The following is a 23607-nucleotide window of genomic DNA, read 5'->3' on the forward strand; positions in this document are numbered from 1 at the left end:
AGCAAAAGCAAATGCAACCAAATGGCTTAAAACAAAGTCACAGCAACAAGCTTGGACATAGTTATCAGCTTACAAGAGCTGTTGCGCTGACATTAGCCTCTAGGTATGAGAAAAGTTTATGTCTCAGATGTGGTTTATTTCAGTTGTTATACCTGCACTGTTCACTTCACTTCCACTAGAGGGCACTGTATCAGCAAGTTTGAAGATTAACTTGTTTCGAATAGTTTTTCTGTTCATATTGCATATGGCAAACCCCCCTACCAGCAATCCTCTCACATTGCATTCAATGTTTACAGCAAATTTTGCTTAAACAGCTGCCAGCGGTCAACTGCACTTTAATTTCACAATGGAGATAAGACAGATGAAATGTCAAGACCAATCAGAGTCCAGTTAGCATGAAAAGAGATCTTCTGATCTGGAAAATGAGAGCCAAACGTCATAACAAGTTATGAGGCAGTGCGGTGATTGATATTAAACTGTGTGATAATTAACAAAATATTATATACATACAAAACATTCATACACAAAATAATCTGTAACAAATTTAGACTCCAGAAGGTCATACAAATGTGGTAGAGCTAGCAAACAGGAGGAAACTTTGTCAAAATTAATATTTATTGTTAAAATTATTTGTACATTCAGTAATTTCTAACAATTCATGAAGTGTTTTTTAAACTAACGTTTATATATATGTGTGTGTGTGTGTGTGTATGAATGTACAAATTATTTTTTTTCCTTTATTCATTATTTAAAAATAGGTGGTGACGTCATAATTGTGCGCCCACATGTGAACAGGTCAGAGGGGTAACGAGGCTGTTAGACGCCGGGTAGTCTGTCAAATGAAATTCTCGCAGTCGACGAGTAATTTTTCTCATACTGGTCATCATTTACCACGAAGGACGACGCTCGACGGGCAAAAACAGCGGCAGGCATGTCGTACTGCAGGCAAGAGGGTAATTTTCATCTTTTTTTCATTCATTTTCATTCTACGGCAGAGCAATGTCATCGAGCGAGCCACCATGCTAGGCTAGCTAACTTTTAAACAGCGTCAACTTAGCTACGTATATTGCAAAAGGCTAGTTACCTGGCTAGGTACGAGGAAAGCTAAGCCTCCAGCAATAGTATATATATATCTGTGTAATAACTTCTGCTATTGTAGTGGCTTAATAGGCTGGTAGCTGCACTATTTTGACGCATTTTGAGTGACAAACTGGGAGCGCTGTCAAACGGCTAACTGTGAGGGAACGGCAGAGCAGGTTAACTCCAGTCAAAGCTACTGGTCTCCTGCACCCCCATGGATCGCTGCCAACTAAATAGTGCAGCTAATGGAAGTAAATTGACATCATACATATTATCAAGGACCAGGTTTTCTGCTTTTAGAAGTTATTATAATCCCTTTTGTTGTTATTTATCATTTAAGGTAAAGATCGCATCATCTTTGTGACCAAGGAAGACCATGAGATACCCAGCAACGCTGAACTCATTGCAGAAGACCCTGATGATCCCTATGAGGAACAAGGTTAGTCCTTTAGTCTTTGTGGAAAACAGTCGACCTGACTTCCAAACATTTGTTACTTCATAAAAATGCGCTGTTGACTTGCTACCGTTTGGTTTTCTGTTTCTTTAGGTCTGATCCTGCCAAACGGAGACATCAACTGGAACTGCCCGTGCCTGGGCGGCATGGCCAGCGGACCATGTGGCTCTCAGTTCAAAGAGGCCTTCTCCTGCTTCCACTACAGTAAGGAAGAGGTGAAGGGCTCAGAGTGCATCGACAGTTTCCGCAACATGCAGGAGTGCATGCAGAAGTACCCTGAGCTCTATCCTCAGGAGGAAGACAAAGAGATGTCCTCCCAAGCAGAGTCCAGCTCTGGTTCTGTTTCTGCCTTACCCCCTGAAAGTGACTCTACCTCACCCACTTCAACACCTGAGGTCGCTGCCTCATCTGACAGCACGTCCACAACAGACAACCAGACTGCCAGCTAAACTCAAGCACTTGTTATTTCGGTTCTTGTTCTCTGAGTGCAAGCACTGCCCAGCGTAGATGACTATCCACGAGGACCTGTGATTGGTCTCTTCTCCTGTTTAAGCCTACGTAGAGGGTTTAGAGATATAGCTCTGACCCTCGTGGGCAAGGACCTTGTAAATGCAGAGAAATGTAGTACAAAAGTATAGGCTGCTTTGTTTTCTGAGCACTCAAAAATCATTGACGAATATGATTTGATGACAACGGGTCAAGCTATGGACTGCAGGGACATGAGCTGAAAGACTCACTTTATATGCAATAGGAATTTAATTTGCTTGTTCTCATGTCAAACAGGAGAGTTGCTTGTTAGCAAACTATGTGCGTTGTCCTGTTAATATCAACATGTCAGGAATGTCCCTCAGCAGTGATCAATCACTAATAATCACATTTGATAGAAGTCTTTGGGATTGACCATGAGTCAGTTCTGACTTCTGTCAACAGTTGAATCCCTTTGCTTTGCATCATTTCAAAGACCAAAACACAGATCATTGGTAAGAGAACCAAGCTGCTGTTACAGTGTCTGTCCAGTGAACATCACATTAACAGTACCACAGATGTTTTTAACTGTTTGTTGACATCTTGTGGAAACTACAGGGTCTCTATCTACATCTGCTGCCGTATGAACAATGATCATCATTCTAGTTAACGGACTCTGTGTTTGACCTGCACCACAGTGGTTTGTCACCTTTAACTGTCACTGTATGAATGTCTTTGTTGTCTCAACACTGTCTACACTTTGATGCTGTGGTCACCGTTCAGTGTCATTCAGGCCTTGAAAGACTTTATGAGTTTCTCTCAAACTAGTGTCCAACAACGTCCAGATTAAAATGATGGTCGAACAGCCTCAACTTCCATTTTGTCTTTCTAAATTCGAAACATCAGTCATCCTGTATGTCAGTTATTTTTCTTTCCACACATTGAAAGTCTTATGAGTTTTATGTAAGCTTTACTCACTAAACTTACCAAGATTTACAAGTTGAGGAAAACGTGTCACTGTATACAATCCTGATTCCTGACGTAAATAAAATAATGCGATCATTTGCAAGTGAGCTGTGTTAACCGACAGCGGTTTGACAAAGTGTTCCTGAGCGCATGTAGTAATCTCCTTTATACAATCGTGTTGAACCTCTCTCCATCCTTGCTTGAGAATGACTGAGCTTTTCCAGGATGCCCCTTTCATACCCAATCATGACAATATCACCTGTTACCAATCAACCTGTTTACCTGTGGAATGTTCCAAACAGGTGTTTCTGGAGCATTCCACATCTTTCCCAGCCTTTAGTCGCTCCTGACCCAACGTGTTTGAAACGTGTTGCTGCATCAAAATCAGGATAAGTATATATTTACAAAAATCAATGAACATTAAATATGTTGTTTTTGGACTTTTCAATTGAGTAAATGTCAAAAAGGATTTGCAAACTATCACATTTAGAGCTGTCAGTCATATGCCATTCAAAGAACTAAAACTCAGAGTGTTGCTTGTTGTATTTGATAGTAAAACAGAGGCATTCAGTTTTAAAACACTGAATAAGAGATTTGTTAGTCTAATCTTAACAAATCCATGCATTTTACCAGCTTGTAACTGGATCTGAAATGTGACTTTTTATCAGCTTTAATTGTAGTGAAAAACAAATCTTATATGCAAATCAGTCCTTTAATGTCAGGTACAGTTTATTAAATGTGACCACGCAGTCATTCATGTCAGTCTCTCCTTTGTGTGGCACCCACACGTTGTGAGTACATGGACTGATCGTGAGTGCGACTCTTGTGTCATTTCCCCCCGATGACGCAGCATTTTGTCAAGTGATTTTCAGTCCTTTTTCTGAAGTGTCCACTGACTCATACATTTCCTGGGGAATCTTTCAACATGTGTCCTGCCTTTTTGAATCATGATTCATGGACATCCATTCCTCAGGCCCTCTGATAGAAGGAGACCTAATCTGGGCGTCCATGGGACAACCACACTCTGCATGGTGACCAGCAGACGGCCTGTCCCGGCCTCCTGTGGGCCTGCCAGCAGGTAATCCATACCTGGTGAAAAAGGTAAGACGTTGTAAATTGATTTAAACCTCATTATGAATCCATCCCTTTGGTGTTAGCTTGATATTTTCCAACTTTTCTCTCACCGTTTGGTCATCTTAAAATATTTATAGAGACAAAAGTATTGTTGATTTGTATCACCGTATCTGAACGTGTGAAAACTTGTCTCACCTGGGTTAAGAATAGGACAGGTGCAGCCGCGGCTGGTCCAGGACAGAGGATAGATGCTGATGGTTCCCAGGTAGAGCGCCACCTGGCCTGATTGAAGGACCTTGCGAACTTTGACTTGTACTTCTGCATGGCTGCCTTTGTCATGAGCAGACAGCACACTGGCCTTGATCACTATCAAGGGTAACACAGAAAGACTGCAGACTGAGAAAGCTATTGGGGGCATCAGCCAAAGCAATCTATGCTTTAAATAATCTATACATTTAGTTCATCAAACAAATCAAAATTGCACTTTTTTTCTTACCGTAATCGTGTTTGGTCTTACAGAGGTCAGACACACTTCTCAGCTTTTTCTCCTTACAGCTACACTTCCCTGTGCACAGACACTGAGTTATGCTCTGATCCACTTTTAGCTCACTGTTGGAAACACTATAATCCCATAATTTACATTTCTACACAGCTGTTACAAAATTGTTACAACACTCACCTGTGTAATGCAAAGCAGACACCGCAAGTTCCTTCGACCACTGTACGTCCTCTTCAATTGTGAACGTGTGATCCAGATCAGGGATTTTTCCACCAATAGGCACATTGAACACCTGGTTATTGGAGTAGCTGCAACAGTAGAATTGAACCATTAAGGTTGATGCTGTTAGCTATTAGCCACACTGAATCCAATTTTAGCTTCCATGTTGATGTGTAAAGAGCTTAGCCATGGATTAAACATATAGCTAACCTGTCCAAACACTGCCCAGTGGTAGGATCACAGCTGTGAGGACAGGCACAACGTTTACACCCCTCCTCTCCAAAACCCCAATAACCAGACAAGCAGTGGCTGCAGCCTGTGCCCCCTACACCAGACTTGCAGTGGCACTGCCCACTTCTTGGATGGCACCAGTGTCCGTCCTCTCCAGGACGAGGAGGCAAAGAGCCACGTGGATCACACCAGCAGCCTGAGAAACAGACACATACAGTTCTGTGTGCTGCAGAAGTGTGCAGTTTTTCTTAGTTTTTTTTTTTTTTTTTTAACAAATGTATGCCAGGAGATGGCGCTACCAGACATTATGTTTCAGCTTTATTTTACCCACAAACCTCCCCATCTTTGAATGAATTCCACTGACATCAAATCAGTTATGAAGGCCTTATATTTTTAGTTTTGCTTTTCTGACACTTCTCAATCCCACGCCCCTCCTCTGCTCTGTGTCTCTTACGTGTGCAGGCATGAGGGGAGCTGAGGGGCAGGGATGGGTGGCGGTGGTAGCCGTGACGACAGCGCTGGCACCTGCGCCCGACAGTGTTGTGTCTGCAGTGGTCACAAACGCCCCCACTGGTGCCACCGGACGAAAGCCATGCCCGCTGAGAGAAGTGACAGCTATCTGCGTGACCGTGACACTGGCACTCTGAAGTGCAGAGAGATGAGAGACACAGTGAGGACATCGGGATGGGCTGCAGAGTGACAGCCAACAGGCAACATGATGACAGGCGAGTCAGAAGAGGAGTGTCCACTGATTTAACAGTCGTGCAGTCCCGCTGGTGGTCACTTACTCCGGCATGGGTTGGACTCCCCACTGCTGCTGTTGGCAGGCCTCCACGGATGATCATTGTGGAGGGGGGCACACTTCTCACAGTGATCCCCTGCCGTGTGGTGAGTACATAGACACCTGCCAGACACCTGGAAGACCCATCTGGAGCTGCTCAGTTACTTCACTTACTTTAGCAGACATACACACATTACACACACCTGCTGTCTAGATCCATAAATCTAAAATAGTACCAGACAGGTGGTGTAAAGAGTAAATCAAGCTATTTAAAGGCGATTTTCCATCAGTAAGTACATTTTACATCTGGACCTGACATCCTGACACATGTGTTATACAAGGTTGTAATAGAACACAGGCCAAAGCAAAAACTGACAGACACACTCTCTCCCACAGTCTCGTATATTGTTGTTCCTAGCTGATATACGCCCACACACACGGGAAAAATGACTCACCATGTTACTGTCCTGTCTTGTGTCTTGGCTGCTGTTGTGTGGTACACACTGCTCAGCGTGACCATGGCACAGGCAGGTCCCTCTGGCCAGTAAAGTATAAATAGCATAAGGTGCTGAGGTTGGGCTTTCTGTGGTGGATGTGGAGGTCGGAGCAGAGGCTGTGGGGCTTGTCTGTTCTGCAGGGGGGTTGTCCAGGGGTGCCGGACAGGTCTGAGGTTTTAGCAGTCTGATGCGGAGGTTAGTGAGAGTGAGGCGAGCAAGGGCCTCTGGGCTGTACGCATCCAATGTTTTAGCACTGCTGGGGTCTAGTGTCCGTAAAATGACCTGGGAGGTGAAGCAGAGCACAAGTCAGAACTCAATCAAATGTGGGTCTGCTAAAAGATAATGTATCTTTTTGCATATTCTCTTACCTCCCCCCCACTGCAGGGTGTAGCACTGGTGTAACGGGATGTACACAGAGAGCCTGGTTGAATGAAATCATCAGGCAAACCAAACTCCATGCTGCAATTGTGCGCAAAGAGCTTAAGTGCTTCCCAGGTCTTTCCAAAGTCAGCTGAACGTTCAATGGCCATGGCAGCAGGTCGAGGAGACCTGAACACCAAAACCACGTGGGTCAGACAGAACTGTGTTTCCAGGTCCAACCGGATCTCATCCTGCTGTTCCTGCATGGCACCACCTGCACCTGATGCCCACCAGGTATCCGGATGCAAGAAAGGATCATCAGTCATGTGAGCAGATGGGTGTGAGTCCTCAGAGCAGAGGTGGGGGATCACAGGAGGATGGGGGCAAGGGCTGTGGTTGAAGGAGCTTGAGAACGTGAGGAGGGTCCTGCCATTAGCCAGATTCCCTATGGGTGGACTACAAGCATGGTCCACACATCTGGAAACTGACACAGAGGTGATGGAGAGTCAGACTGTTATGACATTATTCAGTGTTGAGATAATACAGACATTCAGATCAGTGCGTTCACAGTTTCTGTCTGCTGCCAGAAACATATTCAAAAAAAAACAACAACAAGCACTTTCCATCACTGACATCATGGCCAAATCTAAAGTCTTCTTCATTGTGCTTCCCATGAATATTTAATTTGCCTGACCATTGTGCCATTGCTGCTTCCTCTGATGTGACACAGAATCCTGCTCCTTCTCCCTTGGACAGCACTCTCAGGTTACATGTGATGGCAAGAAGGCAGTGGACTATCAAATTAATCAGCAGCAGCTATGGCTTTTACTTTTAGGACAGCAAAAACTAAGCAAATAAAATGTCACCTGCAAATGAAGAACCATGTAAGGCATCATTAGGTCATCAATTTCATGGACTTTTAATGCAGACGAGTCATCATAACTGTCTGCCCAGTCAATAAGGGGAAAAACAAGAAGTTTAGCCACAATGACGCAACTGATGGAAGGAAACAGCATCAACAGCAACGGAGATGATGATGCACCTTACCTGCTCCGCTCCTCGTCGAAACCAAAAACAGCCAACAGAGCGCCACCAGCATCTGATGCCGACCTTTGCCAGGCATATTAAACACACTCATCCTTATTTCTGCTCCGTTTACAACATACATGGTGCGATGAACGCCTTCCAGCAGAGATTAGTCCCAACATTATGCGCAGCCTATCGAACGGACAAGCGCATTTCCCTGCCAATTACGCAATGCGGAAAGCGTCCAGACCAGAGTATTTTTCCAAAGTCCTCCAAGGAGCAATGTTGAGAAAATCCTTCATAAAGTTCAAAGCATCCTCAGGAACAGCCAGGGCACCTCTCTGACTGACGTGGATCGCGCGCCACCGTTGCAACAAAATATGGATCATTGGTTATTCCAAGACTGAACTCTCCACATTTGACATAACAACGCAACGTTACTAGTTTCCATTTGATAGATGTTTGTCTTCATCCGTTTTGCGAAATAAAAAGGTGCCAGCATGTGTGGGTGTTTTAGCCTAAACGAAAACGAGAAGCGGCCATTTTCTACGCTAATTAATCAACGTAAATGTTTCCATTAATTCACAGCCGACCGGAGAGCTCCGCGTCCCAGCCTGGTCAGCGCTCTACGCTTTTACGCACTGGAGAGGAGTGTGCGCTCTTTTTATCCATGGTCCCCCCGCCCACACACATAGGCCTACACACACACACACACACACACACACACACACACACACAGAGTGAAAAGTATTGCGCCTACAACAGTAGACCAAAGCTACCCTGGATTGAGAAGCTGTCTTTTCTCTCCACACTGGCCGACTTTCATCCACTGGGATTCTCCAAAAGATTGCGCGCACCGAGGACAGACCTGCCTCGCACGGGCAGCAGTTAATGTGAACCAGCCGCACAGCGCATACCAGCCAAACCAGGTCCCTCCACTAACCTGGGCCTCGTAACAAGGCGAGGAAATTAGTTTATCTGCCTCTGCCCTCCTGTTTTTTCAACTGCAGTAATTCCGAGTTACAGGTCTCTTTGAAGTCTGGCAGGAAGAAACCTGAGAAGGGAGACAAAAATAGTCCTCAGTGCAGTTATTTGCAGCTTGATGGCGCATTGTGGCACAGAAAGAATCAGACAGCCTGGAGTATAATGCAAATAAGGCGGACAAGAAGAAGGCCTTTCTCTCATCTGGCTGCCTGACTGGAGGGAGGACTCTGCCATTCTTCATTTTAACACTGGAAAATAAACACATGGTCTGATGACAGTCCCTGTTAAATTCTTCTTAACCACACATACATCAGGTCCTTTGCTGAGCCTGATGTATTGCCCCCCCCCCCCCAGTTGGAAGAATCAGCGCCACGTCATTTCAGTTTTATGGTTCTACTTCAAATGCAGGAGGCTCAGAAAATTGGAATAGATGCACAGAATTGGATTAGTTTCCATAAATGTCTTTAATGCCATACAAATTGTTTACAGACCCGCCTGCTTGCTTTCCCCAGTGTGGAGAGCTGAAACAGAATCACTAATGAATGACATATGGGCCAATGATAATGCTGTGTGTTCTTGTTCGTACTGACAGAGAATATGATTTTATGTTGAATGAGGAGCAGCCAGGATCGATTACTCACGCCAGCTTGTCCCAGTCATCAGTTCTTCTTAATCTCACATTTTGTCATCTGATGTTGACTGTTAAAGATTTGAACCCCTTTTCCACAGTCTCTTAAATCATATATCACCCCATCTCTATCTGTTGTACATTTGTCTTTGTTCACCCCTCGCTGTCTTTCCTTGCATCTCTTGGTACTCTTGCTCTGCACTCCAACACCAGCTATAGTGTCTGGCAGGCCTCCACACAATAAAACCCCAGAGGCGCTCCATCTTCTCTCATCTCACAGTTTCTCCTTTCGTCTCACTCCAGTGGTGCAGTATATGCTAAGAATAGCTTTATAGGAGATTAGGGTAATGCAGTTTATGAGGGATTAGCTGTTATCTGGTGATGTTAGTAGCATACAGACATAGTTTCTGGCTGCTTTGGACAGATTGAGAGTCAGTTCTGGCTCAGGGGGACACATGGAAATGAGATTCCCATCTTTTCACAGGGTACAGGATGGGATGACCTGTTTGCGCGCATACGTTTAAGGAGGAGGGATAATTGATAAAACATAGTCAAATCATCAGTGTGGTCCAGCTGTGGTTTGGCTTTCATTGACACAATCGGGCTGGTTAAGTTCATCCTGTATCTGACTCTTGCATAGGCAGCAAACATGCAGGTTTCAGTAAATGTAACTCACTGAGGTTTGAGGTCAAGGTTTGCAGCAGAGCCATAAACCATTTTAAGAGCAGCCAGTACAAGTGCAAGTAAACTATATTTGGTTGCTCTTTTTGCCTTCAAAATGCAAAACACATTGCATTCTTAATAGACTAAATTCTAATTAAGGGTAATTTTTGGTGAAACAGGAATGCAGAACCGCCCACATCCAATAAAGTGCTTGTTTAGAACGTGAGCGTAAACAGCAGAATCCACACCACAGTTCCCAACATGTGTTACATTCCCAGTGGTGAGAGAAATATGTCCACCTCTTTTTTTCCCTTCTAGTTCCTTTCAGCAAATACATTCTCTAAATGTTCAGTATGTAACTTCCTCATGGCCCCCAGCTGTGAGAGGTCAAATACCAGCCAGGAAAGGTCACAAGGATCTCCTACCTGCCCCACCAATGCCTCTCTAATTGCTCCTCTTTCTCTCATTTACAGGGCTTAATGGGGGCCAGGGGTTAGAGAGCTGGGGTCAGAAGAACAGGGACTCCCCTTTCCCGCCCTTATAATCCTCAGTGTTTGTCCAGGCTTCTCATATCATGTGTGTGCTCAGCACACAGTGTCAGTCCACACTTTGCCATCTCCTTCTCCCTCCATGTCTCCTCTCAGTATTCGCTCTCTACACGTCAGCTCATATGTTCTTCCAGCGATGATGAGGATTAAGCTGCTTCCTTACGTGACTTTACGACATTAAAGCCTCACAGGCCAGCATGATCAGGCCTTGGTTTGTTTTGCCAAACAGTGCATCTTTTCATGTGGATTTTGAAACGATCAAGTTTCTGCCAGTCTCAATTCAAATGTGTCTCAGTTTGTTATGGTATTTTTGTCATGGATACAGCGACACACACAGTAGGATCTCATATGACGTTATCCACTAGCCACAAGAGCAACCAGTAAGTGCCATGGTTAATAGGGTATGCTTGAGTTAAGCACTGAGGTCAGAGTTAATGATCCTGTTGACTCTTTGAAGAAAGTCGTAGCTTTTACAATGGTACACAGCACTGATGTCCGATATATAGATCCAAGAGAGACAGTTGCACTATTTCAAATCATACAAGAGCCCATTCTTAAGCACTTTACGCTGAAGCCTGTCAGTTGACACAGTTTGAAGTTAAAAGGTCAAGGTGATAGGTCAACTGCAAAAGTCTATAGTTCAAGTCCAATAAAACCAATAAACCCTATTTCTTTGGGCTAGTTTGAGTTGCTTCCATTAATCATCACTGTGAGCACGATAATTGGTGTGGACAGCTTACAAAAAAGTGTCCTCACTGCTGATGTTTGCTATGATCCTCATGTCATGGAGGGCTTTTTAATAACCCTCAAAGAGGCAGTTTAAACTTTATCTGTTAACATGTGTACACACACCCCCACATCATGTGTGAGTATGTGCTAGCATGATAGGTTTAGATTGCATGTTGCCTCTCTTGAGCTCTTTGATGTGAGAGGATGAATGATGCAGATTAAACTGTCAGACCAGAAACTGATAGAGGCCATATGAGGCAGGATGACAAATTAAGGCCTCTGTGAAGTGCTCAGGCAGCTTGCCAAACCAATAATGTGTGCATCTGTGTGTGTGTGTGTGTGTGTGTGTGTGTGTGTGTGTGTGTGTGTGTGTGTGTGCGTGTGTGTGTGTGTGTGTGTGTGTGTGTGTGTGTGCATTTGTGTGTATTTGTTCATGGAAGAGCTATGGTCATATAATCTCACATATGTGTATGTGACAGGGAGATATTTGGAGTCATTTATTATTTAATTCTTAACAAGGAGGAATAAATGGCTTCAGCTGAGTGGCGATGACATATTTATAGCTGAAACTCCTGTTTAATATTGGACAAGAAATTAACCCCTCACCCACAACACACTTTCAACCACACACTCATACGACAGGACCTGTCAGTCTTGTGACCCTGTCTGACTTCTTTATATCTGTTTATGATGTTATCAACTAAAAAGCTCAAGATTTACTTTTGTGCGTCACCGACTCACTCACATAAACACATTGTCACTCTGACACACAAGCACATGTACAGGCACTACTTCTTGATAACTCTTTCTTGGCTTTCCATCGCCCACCCACATAAACAAACTGGAATGCCAGCACACACACTGGTTTTCTCCCACAAAAACACACACAGACATGTGTTACAGATTCAACTCGCTGCTTTCTTATTCTTCCAGCTCATATTGGCACACCCACTTAAATAAAGCATGGTCTCTTGGCTTACATAACAAACCGTCTCACAGAACTTCAATGGATTCAAAGGAGTCTGGCCCTTTAAAAAGTGACATAAAAAAGGGTAAACTAGCTAAACAAAGCTTACCAGCATCACATGTGGTTGGGGGCAGAGGTCAGCGTGGTGAGGCTGGCATAAATATTGGACACTGGTTGGAGGTCACTCAGATGTAGGACGTCAAAAAACATAATATTTATGCTCACATGAAAACAAACAGTTTCAGTTCTTCATCACTGAGATTCTTCCACTCAGTTGAATATTTTTATGACCAGTGCTGTCTGACTTTGGTTCCCCTCCTAAAAGTCACACTGAGAAATGGAGCAAATGAGAGGAAAAATCAAATGCAGCTGTTTGAGGTCCTCGGCCACAGGTTGTGGGTTCCAGTCTGTCTCTCATGTCTGGCCACTTTGCTGCTTTGAGGCCCTTCTTCAACTCATTAAAAAAGTCTTTATTGGCATGCCAGGAGTCCACCTGTGAGTCACCCAAGCCATGACGGCAACTTCAATGTATAGCCAGGCGCAAGGGTCACAGTTAAACAACAGCACCTCATATGACCGGACAAAGTCAAAAATCAAGTCTGCATGGAGGCGACCTCGTACGTGTGTTTCCAGTGTCTGCTTTGCTCTTGCAAAAGGCACTGCCTCAAAACACTGTGGTGTTAACGTGACATTTGCTGCCCCCATGGTGGTTCTGTTTCATCTATGAACTGACACCAGTGACATTCACTGACCACAGTGTTGTTGTCACTCGGATCAGATACCCTTTAAAAGAGAAAAAGTGCTTTGAAAATAGGGTGCAGTGATGGGTATTAGGTTGTAACTGGTAGGTGTAAATGATTCTTATAATGTGTTCAAGAGTTGTATTTGTTCCTAGCTCCATAGTCTCAATTTGTAAATCAGGAGGAAGACTTCATATCCCAGTGGCAAATGCTCCCTGCATGCTTTTCTTTTGACATAACTAAGCAAAATTACAATCTGTTCTCAAGAGAGCCAATTGAGATTTTATTGGAGACTGCAGCATGTCTTTGTATGTTTCCATTCCTGTGTGCAAATGCAAAAATAAAATCGCACTGCAAGTTCAGGGTGTGTCCACATTTGTGGTTGGATTGTGGGTTTCTGCAGGAGAAAAGAGGTATGTGGGAATATGTGGACTGCTAAGCCCCCTGGCTTGCCCAACAATGTGACAGTAAGAGGGCTATAGCCAGTGTTTGATGCTATCAGCCAACATCTGGCCCTCAGGAGGAGCTAAAGTTAGCAACACATGCTGATGTCATTAGCGTAAAATGGGAGTTATATTCACAAAGGCATGACCCTCACAACATCCCAATACTGTAAAAGTAGGAGAGAGAGAGGAAGAGAAGCGGATGAATGACATGAGGATTTTAGGATGAAGAGGGGAGAGGATGGATTATACATCTGGGATGATTATATAAGTGAGTGATATTGATGTTTTAAACGGTTGATGTTGAGCCAGATCTTTCATGTCAGCATATATCTGCTGTTGGACTGTGTGAGAGAGAAGTGGGAAATATACGAGTACAGGGTGGATCAAAGCTGTAACAAGGCTTGTCAGGGTTTAATCAGTTCCACTCACCCAGAGCCACTGGCCACATCTGTCCAATCAAGTCCCATCAGCATGGTGGGTCCTGGCTCCAGAGATGGCTACAGCACTGCCAACCAAACATTGGTTGGCGACCATGTTTTGAGGACCACCACCTCATCAGAGACTTGTGGTTCTCGTGAGGTTTTCTTTGGAACCTCTCCGGCCCGGATCTCCTCACTCATTTAATCAATACCATTAGACATGTGCTAATAATTAATAGATGGCTGTGGTCAGGATGCTTTGACTGCTGAGGCCACTCTGATATGATAATGTCATCATTAGATGTGGGTTATTTAGACCCTTGGGGAAGTCTTTCATTTGGTTTCGGCTCCCTCATTGAATGAGCTCATCGCTTTGAGACTGAGCTCCATTGAGAAGAAGGCAATGAAGCGGAAGGCCTCTTACCAAACATTTCAACAGGCCAATCTAGAGTGACAACCGCTGCACAGAATTGGAGTATCCATAGCGTCCATATCAAGTCACTCTGTGTATTTGACCTTTGTACTTTGGTTCCACTGGACTGATTCACAAAGCTGAGTACAGTGATGTTCAGTCACGTCTGAGCCCCTGTCCCCATGATCCCAACCACAGGCTCCTTTTCATGCAGACTGCACGTCTTCAGCTACTCTCCGGTCCCCTCTCGACCTTAATTTATCCCCATCTGTGTGGCAGCATGTCCTGTGAAAGCAACACGTGAGGGTTCAGACACATGAGACATTTGTGCTTGGCTACCCAATCTCAGGCTGCACCGATGAGTTTCAACTGAAGAGGCCATGGGAAGGAGCAGGGGCCGCAGTGTGTGATGCATGTGATCTGCCATGGGAAACAGATGAGGTTATGATGCCCTTGTGACCCAGGAGTGTGGGGATCGCACGGGTCAATGGGGTTTCCCCCCTTGTGGACACATTGAAGCTGTCATGTCATGGTTGTAAGGAAAAGATGGAGGGAATTTGCACACAGGAAAGTGTGCATTCCAATCAAATTCCATTAGCTTATCATTACTGCCATTACCATCACCATCTTCACCAGCAGCAGCATGGGATGTGAGTGTTCTGGAGAGCAGTGTCAAATGACATTTCTGTGGCGGTTATGTAAATTTACTCACAATTTTGAGTACTAATGTCCCATACACACGCACACACGCACACACACACACACACACACACACACACACACACACACACACACACACGTGTGTATATGTATTCTGCTGCTTTCAGATTCACAGCTGCTTATCCAACAGTTATTCATCTGTTTGAATTAGATTTTGGGAGTGGTTTGACTGAGAATTGGTCTTAGTCAATGAAAAACAACACAGCAGAGAAAACAGTGATTTCCACGCTCACAATTTACTCATGAATGTCTCCATCTATTTAGTACTACACTTAGTTCACTTCTTCCATCCTGCCCGGCTTTCTTATTTCACTCCATGTTTTTCTTCCCTTGCCAGATAGAAGAGAAGTGTGCAGATCTTTCACTTAAGCAACACTATTATATAAAAACACTGATAAAATCTTTAGGTATGTAACAGCAACATGTGGCATTTTTTAGGCATCAAAAGTTATTACTGATATTATTATGCAGCAAAATAGCTCATATGAATTATTTCACATAACCTAATGATTACTGATGAATGACTGTTTAAAAACATTTCCATGGTGTAGCTGATGGAGGTGTAGCTACTGTGAGCCACAATGAACCAGTGCTGGTTAGTTTCTTTCATATATTCCTGCCTTCGTCCCTTCTTCCATCCTGTTCTCGTCTTTTTGTCCTTTTCGTTGCTTTGCGTTTGTCGAAAGTTGTGTTCATAGAAGTGTTATTTAAAAAGCTCTCTTGGGTGAGATGTGTCTTCTTCAGACTGTCACAGAGCATCAGTGTTGCCGCTCTGCTCTCTGCCGCACGGGCGGTGAGACGTGTCTCCGTCTCCATGACAACCGTTGCCGCGTCCAACACTTGCATGCCGATAGTTAACTTCAACAAGGAAGCTGAGATTTCAGCGTTCAACTCGCCAATATTTGGCATTTGGACCCCTACAACTGGTAGTTAAGTTTAAACAAGGTATGTCAAAAGTCGTGTTTTCTGCTGTTTATAAAAACAAATGAGCAAACTTTGTTGGTTTTTCAGACAAGTGCTTTGGAATGAGTTAAATGTTTGCTAGCTAACGGTCGCTAACTAACTAGCTTAACCTGCGGTTTGTAGTCTGTATTTGGGAAGCTCATTCTGCAGGTTTAGTCGTTTTCGGCAGGAGCAGTGGGTGGATGTTTTTAATTTCTTTTTCTCCTTTTAAAAATATAAGAGAGTGAAGTTGGATGCTCCTGGGTCAGACACATACATTTTCATCTACAATTTTGCATGTAACGTTAACGGCAGTTAATGCATGTTGAGGCAGTCAGAAGTTTTTCTGCCAGAAGATGGAAGGGAAAATTTTCCCTGGTTTCGGTGTACTGGTGCCTCACCCCCCCAGCAAACCTCCAGATCCCAAACCTCCAGCTCTGAGTGACAGGTGCAAACTCCCTCCAATCAGAAAATGCTCTGTGAAACAACAAAGGGGCATCTACTCAGATCTGATCACACCAGTCAAGTTTCAGGTAAAAGCACTCATGCAAACCAGTCTGACAGGCATATATATATATATATATATATATAATTTTATCTTTTTTTTTTTTTTTATAAAATACTGAGCTTCTCTCCTCTCTGACCCAAACAAAGAGTAACTGTTTGTTGATTAGTCTTGTACAGTGGGACATGAGATCCAGCAAAGGTCACAGGGCCAATCCATCCTCGAGGTCAGTGATGTCAACATAACAAAAGGTGAGATTTTCTACTACATGACATCTTTAGGCATGTGAGCATTTTAAGTCTTCATTTCTGATACGCCAGCTACACATTTATAAGAGGAGCATATATGCTCCTCTAAAATACAACATTTTATATTCTGTGTGTAAAAACTTTATCCTCCTGTGCTGTTTTCCTAATTACAGCCTTCAAGACTCCATCTGACCGGTGTAAACTTGTTGAAAAGGATAACCCTGGACCCGCCTCACAGCAATCAAAAAATTCTTACTTCCGCCGGGGTGGAGATACACCCAAGGTTCAGATGCCCTACCAAACCATTCCTGGCCAGATCCCTCGCAAATTAAAGATAGAGAGGTGTGTACTGTTTGCATGCACTGTGTAAGGCAGAAAAGGACACTTGTGTGGAACTTTCTGTTCTTTGCATTTACTGTGGTGAGTTTATTCTACATACTGTAAGGCCACATTTACCGCTCACATGTGAGTAAGACATACGTACAGTACATATTATACAATGCATATTAAGTGATTTTCTCTTACTGAACATTACTTGGTTTATTGAGGTCCCTAAATTGGTTTATTTTAACTCCCTGCTGTTAAGACTGACTTATATTGTTTTCGTATAGATGTCGAAGGGAATACTTGAGGTTAAACTTTGAACAACTCCTGGCAGATAAAGGCATACACTCTAATCTCCTAATGCCAAGACATCAGAGCAGTAGTGATGAGCCTATGACACTGGACAATCCTGTGTCACCCTATCTTCCTCTGGAGGTGAGTGTGCTGCTGCTGCAACCTTTTCTGTGCCTTTTGGGTTCCTAATTACCATGACATCCCCTATTATGGGGGTATGGCACCCCACCCTCACCTTTCCTATATATCTCCCTTAGATATTTGACAATGAGGAATATGACTGTCGGACACCAGAAGAGTGGCTTGCCTTGGGCTATGCTGAACGATCACATGAACGAAGACCTCTTCCTGCAAAAGCCCTGCTGCCTACAGATGACAAGATTCCTTCTGGTAAAATGTCCTCAGAAATATACTCTGTAAACAGTATATAGGCATTCTTTTCTGTTCTTTGACGGTTACTCTCTTCTTTCACTTTTGAAGAGGACCCAGAAAGCTCCTCCCTGGAGTACAGCTGGCATTTAGTTGGGGTTCTTGACTATAGTAAGGAGAAATGCCAGTACCAGGTACAGAAGGTTCACCAAAACACCAGCCTGACAGATGAAGAAGGAAATACTATTCTAAATGAAGAACTCAAAAAGAGTAAATCTCCTGGTTGGTTTTTATGTCTTTGCACTTTGATGACACAGTATTGTCTCATAATCTCCTTTTGAGGCTGTCACCCTCTGTTTGTCACATTGACCATGCATGCTTTCCATCTCGCTCTGTTTACACAGGGGTGAACACTGTGCTAGTAGGTACCAAGTACTGGGTACCCAGGATCAGACTGTTATTCAATGCTGAGGACCCACGTGTCTTTGTTGAACGGATCCGGTTTGCCCTGCAATGGAGGGAGAACACAGAAGCTCTGCTTCTCTACCACTTGTCTGTGGACTGCATGCCCATCTGGAGGGGAACGCCATCTCTTGACACCCACAGTCTCCAGCGTATCAAAAAACATGCCCTTTCAACCCCTGGGCTCAGGCTGGAAATGTGAGTATTGTGTCATATTAATGCTGTCATATTTCCTATTTATAGTAGATCCCTCTGTGCTGAAATGTTAACTAACTAATAGGGTGAATATTATGCTTACAGTTTGGAGAAGTGTGTAGGGGACCTGGAGAAGGAGGTCAAACTGGAATATGACCGTACTATGAACCGCATTAGCTTTGACAAAGTAGTGATGAGCCACCCAGAGGAGTTTTCACACATCACCTTGCCACAGAAGAATCCTGAGTGTGTACCGCAAAAAGGTAAGTCAGTTACCTTTGTATAAGTCAGTGGGGTCAAGATTCAAGAAATATATTGCCACCCAATACCTGACATTCACCCTCAGAATCTGAACACCGGTTTGTTTTATGTACAGGGTGCGTTCCAGTTCCTCACTTTGCCTTTCAGAAGAACCGAGGTGCCTTTGTCTTCTGTTCACTGCTAACGAAACCAGAAGTGATCTCTGTACTATCTGAAATATGGTCTGAGTGTAACAAAGTAGCAACAATGAGGCTGTTCAATGTCTCCTCCATCAAACCGCTGCGACTCGACGAGTTTGAATTCATTCAGTCTCAAATGCATACTCAGGTATTGTAGTATTTGGGTGTCTTCTTTCTTCTGCCAGTACTTGGCTATGACTTCAAAGAAGCTTTCATTTCTTTTAAGTATGAATTTGAATGCTTGGTTTGATTTTCTGGTAATCACTTGTGGGTCGTCAGAGTGGGTCATAAGAGCAATTGTGGCTTGTTTATGGTCAAACCATTTCCAAAAGATTAACAACAACAACAACAACTCTTGTTTTATTTTGAGTCACTATGGTACATGTTAAAAAAAAAATCAAATCGCATTCATTTACATTTAACCATACATAAATTTTGTTGCTAATGTTGACTGGGAATTACCAGAAAGACAAACCTTGCTGAAAGAGAAAGATACCTGAATTTCATATAGATATAAAGCAAATCTTTTCCTCCTTCTCCAGATAAGTTGTTTTCTTAGGGACACATGGATGGTCACACTGAGCAACAGCTTCCGTTCCAACCTGCAGAGTATTGGTACTGGCACGTACAACGTGAATGAGTCCAGCTGGGAGATGTACAAGATTTCCAAGCTGTACAGGCTGATGGTTATGGTGCGCTTCATCCTGCAGGACTCCCTGCGCTTCCTCGTGCAGAATTCACTGATCAGCCTGACTCAGCTGCTGTTGGACGCCTGCCACAGTGTGCTGACATGTCCTCAGGACCTGGTCTGGGGGAACAGCCTCATCAGCAGCCCCTACAAGTAGGATAACATGCACTTGCATATATAGTATAAGCACACATGGGCACACATTTACATTAATATAAACATCTTCACACAAAGTTGTACTCATATGCATCTGTATTTTTCATTCTGTAATGATATCTTGGGGTCAGTTATACATTATTTACTCAGTTCAGTTTTAGTGAATGTTTGTGAATGTAACATAATCTATTACTGTGCTAATTTTTTATTATCATGTTGGTGATGTTACTCCATTTTCCATAACTAGACCAAAGAAGAACCCTCTGTTCCTGGTGGACTTAGTTCTGGATCAGACTGGGGTTCATTACAACACTCCTCTGGAGAATTTTGAGACGTCTATCATCAGCCTGTTTGATAAGGGCATTATGGCCACGTACAATGTACCACAGCTTGATAAGGTAAAATTTAGTCTGCAATCACAGGGCATTGAATTAAAAATGGAAATGTTCATGATGGATGATGATGATGACAAGAATACTCTAAGTGACAGTGATTTAACCATTTCTTGTCCATGCCAGTTTGTGATGCGGAAGTTGTTTATCGGTGGCAATCCCCTGTTGGAGTCAGTGAATTTGTGGGAACCAGAAGTGACTGAGCTGAGAGAGAAGGCCTGTAATGCTCTGACACAAGCAGCCATACCTCTCAGGGCTTATGCTGCTGAATATGAGAAACACTTAGAGCTACACAACTTGGACATAGAAACCTTTCTCAAGTAAGTCTGCTCAAAATTATTTATGCAAGTTCTCCCACATATTTAAGAAGACAGGTCAGTCAGATTTATGTTTCTTCCAGCATGTTTTCCACATTAAATGGAGTCATTTATATTCTTCTCTGCCAGATCTCATACATATGCAGAACAGACATCCCAAGAAGTGAAGAAAGAGGTGGAACGACATCTCAAAGACAAGGAAAGGCTCGAACACTCCCTGCCATCCTCCATTATCATTGGTCCATTTAGTGTCCGTGTGGAAGCTGTACGTCAGGCTCTCTCTAACAAATGCAAGGCTTTAGCTAATGCAATACTGGAGCACCTTATTCTGAAGCTACGCAAGCAGGTTGATGATGTAAGTCGTGTTTAGAGACCAGAAAACAAGTCCTTAATGATACAGTATGTATTACTATACTATATACAGTATCTAATACTATACTATGTTAAACAGTGTATAGTACTATATGGCTATTGTGTATTTAAGTGCTTTGATCTTATTTTGTACACAGGACCTGCTTTTCCTTCATCTTAAGAATGAGGTTTCCTTTCATTTTTAACTTGCATTCTAAGTTTTTTATCTTGTGTGTGTATGTGTGTGTAGGCATGTGAAGAGTTTAGCATTATGAGTCGAAGGCTGTCTGAGAAGCCCAACAGCATTGAGGAGTTGACTGAAAAGAGGGAATGGATGAAGCAAATCCCAGAACAGATCAAGAGTTACAAGGTGCGCACTGAAGGCATGAACCGGCTATTTCTGTTATTTCAGAATGTGTCACATGAAGGGTTGCTTCATCAATAATTCTCATTCTTTTTCTGATCTGTCCACAACAGGAACTCATTGACAAGACCCTGTCAGACTATGAGCTAATAGAAGAATTTTGCTACTGTCTTTCAGATGAGGATGTGAATAAAAAGTAAGTGTAAAACCATCATGCTAATTTTTGGAAAATTTATCAGAATTGTAATTTGTATGTTCTCATGTGGGATGAATAGTAAACAGTAATCATTATATAGTGATTACTATAGTCTGTTACTCTGTGCAGGTGGAGAGCTATCGGATGGCCTCAAAGGATATTCAGTCAGATGGAAGCAGTAGCCGTCCAGCATTTGGAGGATGAGGAGCGTTTCCATAAGATTCAGCTGGCCGATCAGAACAACTTTGAGGATCACCTAGACTCTCTACAGGTCAGCTGAAGCACCTAGGTTTTTTAATTCAACTGCAACTCACCAAGTGATTTTCAGATGAACTTCCACAAATGCTTTTTAGATGCTTCAGAAAATAAAAGCATAAAAGCAAAGTGAGTTGATTTGGTTGGTTCTAAATCGCCACAACTGTTTTTACAGATGCTGGTTGCTGGGTTTGCGGCCCATGCAGACATTGATCATGCCCATGAGGTGGCCAACGAGATGAGGCGTACAAGCAAGCGACTTAAGGAGTGCCAGACAATGGCTCAAACCTACAACACCAGAGAACGCCTGTTTGGCATTCCTGTCACAAATGTAAGAAAATCTGTCAAGCAAAATGATGTCTAGATACATTTTGTCATTCCAGGTACCAGATCATCCCCCTTGTTTAGAGCTGTTAAACACACTGAGGAGGAATATAAATTTGTTATTGAAATGTATATGTATATTACAGTATGACCATCTGCAGAAGTTGGTAAAGGACTTCCAGCCTTATAAAGACCTATGGACCACCGCCTCTGATTGGCTGCGTTGGCATGAGGGCTGGCTCAGTGACCCACTGTCTTCTATTGACCCTGAGCAACTTGAGCGTCAGGTCACAGATGCCCACAAGACCATTCACAAATGTATTAAACAGTTCAAGGACATTCCAGGTAGGCGACACAACTGTTAGTCACACTTGACAAAGTGGAGTGTGATTGTTAATATGGCTAACATGTTTTTTTTCTTGGCCTGGTTTCTTTGACACTAGACTGCCAGATGGTGGCAACTGCCATCCGTGGCAAGATTGAGGACTTCCGACCTTACATCCCTCTGATTCAGGGCCTGAGAAACCCCGGGATGAGGAGCCGCCACTGGGAGATGCTCTCAGAGCGCATTCAGATGAAAGTCAAGCCCAAAGCCAACCTGACCTTCTCCCGCTGCCTGGAGCTTGGACTACAGAACCACGTCAATGACATAGCTCATGTGGCAGAGGTGGCTGGCAAAGAGTACACCATTGAACAGGTACATCTGAACAGGTGTCTTACTCTCGATGAAGTGTATTATGAATTTTTAGGTTGTGTTTTGTGTAGGATGTGTGATGAATTCAGTGTCAATGGAAGTGCAAAGTTTGGAAAGAATTTGAGCACATTTTTATCCTCTTAGTGAGCAAAATATTTTAAATAAATAAAATTGGCTGCTCCTTTTTTTTTTCTTTACACTTTCTCACTCAGGCCCTGGAAAAAATGGAGCAAGAGTGGTCAGTAGTAGACTTTGATGTGTTGCCCTACAAGGAGACAGGCACCTACATCCTGAAGAGCCCGGATGAAGCGTCCCAGTTGCTGGATGACCACATTGTCATGACACAGAGCATGTCCTTCTCTCCCTTCAAGAAAACCTTTGAGGGACGCATCAACACCTGGGAGAGCAAGCTGCGAATGACTCAAGTACACACACACACACACACACACACACACACACACACACACACACACACACTCACTCACACTCATTTAAGTTCTTGTGTCTTGTACTATTACAGTGTAGTGTCTTATGCTGTACTGCTGCCCTCTTCTGGTGCTTGCAGGATGTACTGGAGGAATGGCTGACGTGCCAGCGCTCTTGGCTCTACCTGGAGCCCATCTTCAGCTCTGATGATATCAACCAGCAGCTGCCTGTGGAAGGAAAAAGATACCAGCAAATGGAACAGACATGGAGAAGAGTCATGAAAAGTGCCTTTAATAATCGAAAGGTCAAAGCCTCCGCAACACCTTGTGTTTAAGGAGAAATTGTCTTTTTACAGAGATGATTGTAGACCTAGATGATGCTGCTCATGTTTGCTGAAAACTGTAAATGCGTGTTTCTGCAATTAATCTCTAGGTGATTGAGCTGTGTTCAGACGCTCGTCTACTAGGCAAACTGAAAGAGTGCAACACACTCTTGGAACAGGTGCAGAAGGGTCTTAGTGAGTACTTGGAGACAAAACGAGGGTCCTTCCCCAGGTGAGCCTCACTGAAAGTGTCCTGAAATTCTCCTTGCTCTCAATTTATGATGCGTTAATCACATATGCATCAGTGTTTTGGTTTGCTTTGGTTGCTATAAATGGGAGAAGCTCTGATACTAAAAGGAAAACAAACAAATATATTGAAAAAGAAAAAGCTACTTGAATCAACAATGATATGTCAGTGGTCTGCAGTCGATTTGT

General features: G+C 43.4%; 3 protein-coding genes across 3 annotated transcripts in view; 2 read left to right on the forward strand and 1 right to left on the reverse strand.

Moving 5' to 3' along the window:
* Positions 1 to 789: 789 nt before the first annotated feature.
* chchd4a (coiled-coil-helix-coiled-coil-helix domain containing 4a) lies at positions 790 to 3063 on the forward strand. The gene is made up of 3 exons (XM_076751599.1): positions 790 to 953; positions 1421 to 1519; positions 1628 to 3063. Exons 1-3 carry the CDS (start codon positions 932 to 934, stop codon positions 1981 to 1983), a joined length of 477 nt encoding a protein of 158 aa, XP_076607714.1. The 5' UTR covers positions 790 to 931; the 3' UTR covers positions 1984 to 3063.
* Positions 3064 to 3676: 613 nt separating this feature from the next.
* Positions 3677 to 8292, reverse strand: LOC143333527 (netrin-4). Its single transcript, XM_076751586.1, has 10 exons — positions 7674 to 8292; positions 6635 to 7110; positions 6225 to 6548; positions 5777 to 5903; positions 5443 to 5631; positions 4968 to 5184; positions 4719 to 4846; positions 4536 to 4604; positions 4235 to 4405; positions 3677 to 4054 (listed from the first exon to the last, which is right to left on the reverse strand). Exons 1-10 carry the CDS (start codon positions 7792 to 7794, stop codon positions 3918 to 3920), a joined length of 1959 nt encoding a protein of 652 aa, XP_076607701.1. The 5' UTR covers positions 7795 to 8292; the 3' UTR covers positions 3677 to 3917.
* Positions 8293 to 15722: 7430 nt separating this feature from the next.
* dnah1 (dynein, axonemal, heavy chain 1) overlaps positions 15723 to 23607 on the forward strand; it is a 29223-nt gene continuing 21338 nt past the window's right edge. Inside the window, exons 1-23 of the mRNA XM_076747363.1 lie at positions 15723 to 15761; positions 16207 to 16383; positions 16525 to 16606; positions 16771 to 16945; positions 17215 to 17362; positions 17479 to 17611; positions 17702 to 17872; positions 17995 to 18250; positions 18353 to 18510; positions 18624 to 18835; positions 19230 to 19528; positions 19779 to 19929; positions 20050 to 20243; positions 20370 to 20595; positions 20842 to 20961; positions 21069 to 21151; positions 21281 to 21422; positions 21582 to 21737; positions 21877 to 22075; positions 22174 to 22427; positions 22637 to 22849; positions 22990 to 23154; positions 23283 to 23404. Of these exons, the coding sequence (XP_076603478.1) occupies positions 15723 to 15761; positions 16207 to 16383; positions 16525 to 16606; positions 16771 to 16945; positions 17215 to 17362; positions 17479 to 17611; positions 17702 to 17872; positions 17995 to 18250; positions 18353 to 18510; positions 18624 to 18835; positions 19230 to 19528; positions 19779 to 19929; positions 20050 to 20243; positions 20370 to 20595; positions 20842 to 20961; positions 21069 to 21151; positions 21281 to 21422; positions 21582 to 21737; positions 21877 to 22075; positions 22174 to 22427; positions 22637 to 22849; positions 22990 to 23154; positions 23283 to 23404 (3875 nt within the window). The remainder of the gene's footprint in view (positions 15762 to 16206; positions 16384 to 16524; positions 16607 to 16770; positions 16946 to 17214; positions 17363 to 17478; positions 17612 to 17701; positions 17873 to 17994; positions 18251 to 18352; positions 18511 to 18623; positions 18836 to 19229; positions 19529 to 19778; positions 19930 to 20049; positions 20244 to 20369; positions 20596 to 20841; positions 20962 to 21068; positions 21152 to 21280; positions 21423 to 21581; positions 21738 to 21876; positions 22076 to 22173; positions 22428 to 22636; positions 22850 to 22989; positions 23155 to 23282; positions 23405 to 23607) is intronic.

This window comes from Chaetodon auriga, chromosome 2 (assembly GCF_051107435.1).
Source record: "Chaetodon auriga isolate fChaAug3 chromosome 2, fChaAug3.hap1, whole genome shotgun sequence".
Lineage (NCBI taxonomy): Eukaryota > Metazoa > Chordata > Actinopteri > Chaetodontiformes > Chaetodontidae > Chaetodon > Chaetodon auriga.

Bases quoted from the DNA above. Each gene is read 5' to 3' on its own strand.
- LOC143333527 (XM_076751586.1), bottom strand. From the start codon at position 7,794: ATGTATGTTGTAAACGGAGCAGAAATAAGGATGAGTGTGTTTAATATG. The intron at 5,632-5,776 runs GTAAGTGACCAC...TCTGCACTTCAG, and splicing joins GGAGTCCAACCCATGCCGGA to AGTGCCAGTGTCACGGTCAC. The intron at 4,406-4,535 runs GTAAGAAAAAAA...TACCCTTGATAG, and splicing joins TAAGACCAAACACGATTACG to TGATCAAGGCCAGTGTGCTG.
- chchd4a (XM_076751599.1), top strand. From the start codon at position 932: ATGTCGTACTGCAGGCAAGAGG. The intron at 954-1,420 runs GTAATTTTCATC...TTATCATTTAAG, and splicing joins GTCGTACTGCAGGCAAGAGG to GTAAAGATCGCATCATCTTT. The intron at 1,520-1,627 runs GTTAGTCCTTTA...CTGTTTCTTTAG, and splicing joins TGATCCCTATGAGGAACAAG to GTCTGATCCTGCCAAACGGA.